Source organism: Rhincodon typus, chromosome 6 (assembly GCF_021869965.1).
Source record: "Rhincodon typus isolate 14 chromosome 6, sRhiTyp1.1, whole genome shotgun sequence".
Lineage (NCBI taxonomy): Eukaryota > Metazoa > Chordata > Chondrichthyes > Orectolobiformes > Rhincodontidae > Rhincodon > Rhincodon typus.
In genome coordinates this window covers 102,750,363-102,755,907 of record NC_063337.1, presented here as the reverse complement: position 1 = coordinate 102,755,907, position 5,545 = coordinate 102,750,363, and the positions used below count along the sequence as shown (strand labels likewise).

Sequence of the window (5,545 nt, the reverse complement as noted above, 5' to 3'; positions counted from 1 at the left end):
TACCTGTCATCATAATTTCCCCAGCTAAATATCTCTCTGTGTTTCTGCTTCTCTCGTGTGTCACTCTATCTCTGGTTTTAGTCATCAAGTGCTGTCCATGGTACCTCTGCTGATCATTTCCCCAGCTAAATATCTATTCATGTTTCTGTTTCTCTAATTAAAAACCTAAAGAACTGCAGATGCTGTAAATCAGGAACAAAAACAAAGTTGCTGGGAAAGCCCAGCAGGTCAGGCAGCATCTGTGAAGAAAAAATCAGAATTAACTGATTTCCCTAGCTAACACTTATCGTTTCTGTTTCTCCAGCATTTCCCCACTGTCTCTGCTTTAGGTCATCAAGCTCTTCACCCAGTTGCAATCTGTTAACTCTGATTTTTTTCTACTGCCAGACCTGCTGAGCTTTTCCAGCAGCTTTGTTTTTGTTTCTGTTTCTCTAGTGTGTTCCTTTATCTCTGGTATCTCTGCTCATCATTTCCACAACTAACACTTTCTATTTCTGTCGTGTGTCTCCTCTGTCCCTGGTTTAATTCATCAAGTGCTGGCCATGGGAACTGTCGTCATCATTTCCCCAGCTAAATGACACTTATTTCTCTAGCATTTTCCCTCTAATTCTGATTTTGGTCTTCAAGCATTGGCCATAGTACTTGTGCTCATCATTCCTCAACTAACACTTTGTGCTTCTCTAGTGTGTCTCCTCTATATCTGGTTTTCATCATCAAGTGCTGGCCATGGTAGCTCTGCTCATCATTTCTCCAGCAAACACTTTCTATTTCTCTCATGTGTTCTCTCTATCTCTGATTTTGGTTATCAAGCACTAGCCATGGCACCTGTCCTCATCATTCCCCCAGCTAAATAACGCTTTCTGTTTCTCTAGTGTTTCCACTCTATCTCTAGTTTTGATCGTCAAGCGCAGGCCATAGTACTTGTGTTCATCACTCCCCAACTAACACTTTCTGTTTCTTTTTCTCTGGTGTGTCCCCTCTATCTCTGGTTTGGTCATTAAGTGCTTGCCATGGTAGCTGTGCTCATAATTACCCTAGCTAACACTTCTCGTTTCTGTTTCTCCAGCGTTTCCCCACTGCCTCTGCTTTTGGTCACCAAGCTCTTCACCCAATTGCAATCTGGCAAGGCAAACACTTTGCTTTGAATAAAAGGTCAGTACTTAAGTTCAGAGAAGGTTCACTAGCTTTGTTGCTAGGATGAAGAGGTTGTCTCATGTGGAAATGTTGAACTTATACTCATAGTTCTTTAGAAGACTAAGAAGTGACCATATAATGTTCTGAGGAGGTTTAGCAGAGTAAATACTAGGAGAATGGTCTTTTGACATGGTAACAGTGGAAAATGTTGAAATATTTGCCAGTATTGCAAGTCAAGATGGTGAGGACACCCTAACTAGCATACATGCGGGAACTTCAAACTTTGGATGGATAGTACAATGCTACTCCTGATATGTCTCTCTCTCTTCTTCACCCCCTAACAAAAAAAAAGTACAGAGTGTTTTTGACACTGACCATGTCATGAAAGACTTGGCCCAATACTAAGTTGTTACACAGAAATGTACTCCAAACTACTCCTGCTGTTAATCCCAAGCATAGGACCTGGGTTAACAGCAAACTGACGACAGGAGTTGTATTGGAAAGCCGAAAAATTTACTTACACCTAACATATGAACAATTAAAACCCAGCTCCCCAGAAAGTCTTTAAAATATTAGATACATTTAAAATAAAATCCTTAAGAACATTAAAAACCTCATAATGACTTCAAGGGGAGTTACCTGAGCTGATAACATCAAGAGGGAATAGAGTAAAATCAAAACACTGCAGATGCTGGAAATCAAAAATAAAAAAATAAGTGCTGGAGAAACTCAGCATCTGTAAAGAAAGAAACAGAGTTAACATTTTGAGTCCAATATAACTCTTCAGAGGGGATGCCACATTTTCTCCTGGCCAATTCTCTCTATGGATACCTGCAACATTACCTTGACCCTCACTCTGAGACAGTAAATCCTGCTGAAATGATGAAAATAGGTGAGGGTGCATCTTCAGTTACAACCAGCTTCAATTCTCAGACATTGTAGTTGATTGGAAGACCTGGGTCAATGTTTTCTGTTTTGTGCGGGATCCATAACTAGGCTGCACAGTTCCAAAATGAGGTGTCTCTAATTTAAGGCAGAGGTGAGGAGACATTTCTTGTTCCAGACTGTTGGTAATCTTTGAAATTCTCTACTCTGGAGAGCTGCAGAGGCTAGGTCATTGAATATATTCAAGGCTGAGTTAGATGTTTGATAAAAAAGATAATAAATGCATTTTTATGACACTCAACAGGAAAGATGGGGGTTAATGCCACAGTCAGATCATTCATGTTTTTATTGAATGGTGGAGCAGGCTCATGGGGCAGAATGGTTTTCTCTTGTTCCTATTTTTTATGATACCGTGCAATGGTACAAGTTATTATTGAAAACATTTAGTAGCATATCCTTTTGAACAGTAGGAAATAATTACGAAAACCTTTGTTATTTCCTTTCAGCGAACTTGCACATCAAACCCAGGACAGGTTCAGTGGGAAGGACAGTGGAAAAGGAGACAGTGACTTTAATGACAGTGACTCTGATATCAGTGGTATTGGTCTGAATAAAAGGAGTACTCTCAGTCAGAAGCACAATGGTGAGCCTCAATTTCTAGCATTTCTCTAGTTGGTAACACAGAACTTGAATATCGAGGAGAAAAGAGACAAGCTATCAAAGCATTTTGTCTTGCATTCATCAGGAGAGATGCAAAGATGCCAAATTTCAAAGGGAACAATGATATATACTGCATAAGAAAAAGGAAACTGATGATAACTTGGTTCCAACTGGTTGAGGCCATGGAGAATTCAGCAAGGAAGAGTTATTTCCCAAGCTTTTGCTAAAATTCAGAAGAGCGAGTTCTTGTCATGGTGTCACCATGGGGAATGCATAACATAATTTGGCTCATTTATGCTTGCTAGAAGGTTCATGCATTCATATGCATTGCCCTACCTACTTCAAACAAAAAAGTAATGTCCAGTCATTGTGCCTTTTTCATTTAATTAACAAATAAATTCATTGATGTTATTTCGTACTATGGAAAACTATTCAGCCCACCTTGTAAAAATAATTTCACACTGCTTACAGTTTACATAGACTTTGTCATTATAAACATTGTATTCTTAAAACTTTATTCTTAACACCATTTCATTAGCAGATTTTTGATATTATTTAAAATAGCATTTGCATTTGGATCCATCAGAGCAGAATTCTAATTAACGTGTAGCATAGAAGAAAGTCATTTGCCAAATTATATGTCAGTTTTTAGCACTGTGCAATTAGTCCATTCCCCTACTCTTTATACATAACCCTGCAAATGCTTTCCCCCAGTTTTTTTACCAACTTAAAAAATAAAATCGATATCAGATGGTTATCAACTTGCTTTAATCAATTACACGTTTTTCTCATTATACTACATTGCCCTCACATTTGAACTTGCCTATCATGCCTAACTCTTGTTTATACAGTCCTCTGCTCCCTGGTTATCTATTTTTAAAGAGTAGTATGCATTAAATTCTTCTTTCATGAAAATCACTGCATAAAATTTTGAAAAGCTCTTGGAGAGTCCACGCACACTTTTTTTTTGTTATTCTGTTTCACACTCAGTCTGAATAGATAGTTTACCAACTGCAATCTGATGTGAAATAGCTTTGCCATAGCTTAATTTTAGTGAAGACAGAAATCAGATTGGCGATCTGCGAGTTTTGTATCAATCTGAATCTGAAAGCATTTGAAAGTACAGTGCAACTGCAGTTTTAGGGTTAGGGCACAGATTTTCGGTTAAGAAAGAAGGAATAAATATCTGTGAGTTTCCTGTTGGAGACAGAGAATACCTGCAAATCCTATGCATATTTGTTGATGAATTTTAATGCAGGCTGATTTATCCAGAATTATCCTATTTGGTGAACAAATATAAGGTTAGCCTTTATTCTTCTCTTCCTTTAGGTAATAATACAGAAAACAGATGGTACATATCATACCACCTCATTACTCCAAGATAATTATAATAACATGTTTATTTTCAAACAATGGAGTTTTAATTACAAGTGTCTAGGCCTGAGGCAATTAACATTGTAATTATTGAGAGTTTCAGTAAACTGCATTGAATAATTAATATTGCAATTAAAAGAATAATGAAAAGTATTGATTACCTTTCTTGGACAGGTTTATGGTCCTGCACCAATGAGTGCAAGATACTTGGCCATTCAGATCGCTGCTGGAGTCCATCTTCTCAAGGGCCAAATACTTACCATTCCACAACCACTACTCAGCACCTTACCCCTTTGGGGAAAAACACGTCATTCCCTCGAGATCTACTCCGTAAAGATACATACTATCAAGCACTTTTGCCAAAAACAGCAGGCCTACAAAGTGTATATCAGAGGATCTCTTGTAATGAATCTGAAACTATAAACTCTGTTATTGTACCAATGTATCATTCCGTGGGATCAAAAAGTCACATTCCACCAAGTAATATCTCATTGATCAATGTATCTAGCATGCATTCTCAGATCTAAGCAGATACCACAGTAGGTTTACCATCTTTACAGTGCTGTAATAAATCAATTTATGCATCCTGTATATAAAAGCAACAGTTTATTTTTATATCGATTCCACATAAAAATTTCATTCACATGAAAGGTGTAAATATCAAATAAGGAAACATGCAATGTTAAAAATTGTAATTTTTATCCTGTAATTGATGCTTTGATATTATTGTGTTTTATTTTCTATTTTACTGCACAATTTAATTTGTAAGTAAAAGCACAAAATTCTGTAAATAAAACTGTGGTTTAAAGTTTTCAAGAAGATTTGGAGCTCGGGTTGTGGATGAGGTTGTAGACATGCTCGCCAAGCCAGTGGGTTTGGTTGCAAATGTTTTGTCACCCTGCTAGGTAACATCATCAGTGCGCCTCCGGTGAAGCGTCGGTGTCCTGTCCCACTTGTTATTTATATGCCTCCGTTTGCTGGGATGTTTGGTATTACTTCTAGTTCTGTTTCTCAGTGGTTTGTACACAGGGTCTAATTCAATGTGTTTGTTGATGGAGTTCCAGTTGGAATACCAGGCCTCCAGGAATTCCCTGGCATGTCTCTGTTTGGCTTGTGTGATTATGGATCTGTTGTCCCAGCTCAATTAGTGTCCCTCATTGTCCGTGTGTAGTGAGACAAGTGACAATTGGTCATATCTCTTGGTGGCTAGTTGGTTTTTGTATGTCTGTATTGTCAGGGAATTTGTGTATCCGTATTGCCAGGGAATTCCTGGAGGTCTGGTATTCCAACCAGAACTCCATCAACAAACACATTGAATTAGAAATAGCAAGAACTGAAAATGATGGAGTCAGAGATAACACAGTGTGGAGCTGGAGGAACACGGCAGGCCAGGCAGCATCAGAGGAGCAGGAAAGTTGATGTTTCGGGTCCGGACCCTTCTTCAGAAATGGGGAAGGGAAAGGGAGCTCAGAAAGTTTGGGGATGGTGGTAG

At 38.3% G+C, this 5,545-nt stretch overlaps 1 protein-coding gene across 2 annotated transcripts in view; it reads left to right on the top strand.

The window, feature by feature from the left end:
- LOC109926842 (protocadherin-8-like) overlaps positions 1 to 4,865 on the top strand; it is an 8,106-nt gene extending 3,241 nt beyond the window's left edge. The window contains exons 2-4 of one of the 2 annotated variants that reach the window (XM_048598453.1): positions 1,067 to 1,152; positions 2,526 to 2,662; positions 4,228 to 4,865. In XM_048598453.1, the coding sequence (XP_048454410.1) occupies positions 1,067 to 1,152; positions 2,526 to 2,662; positions 4,228 to 4,580 (576 nt within the window). In that variant the 3' untranslated portion in view covers positions 4,581 to 4,865. The remainder of the gene's footprint in view (positions 1 to 1,066; positions 1,153 to 2,525; positions 2,663 to 4,227) is intronic. The other variant, XR_007262341.1, reaches the window with a different exon arrangement.
- The last annotated feature ends 680 nt before the right edge of the window (positions 4,866 to 5,545 follow it).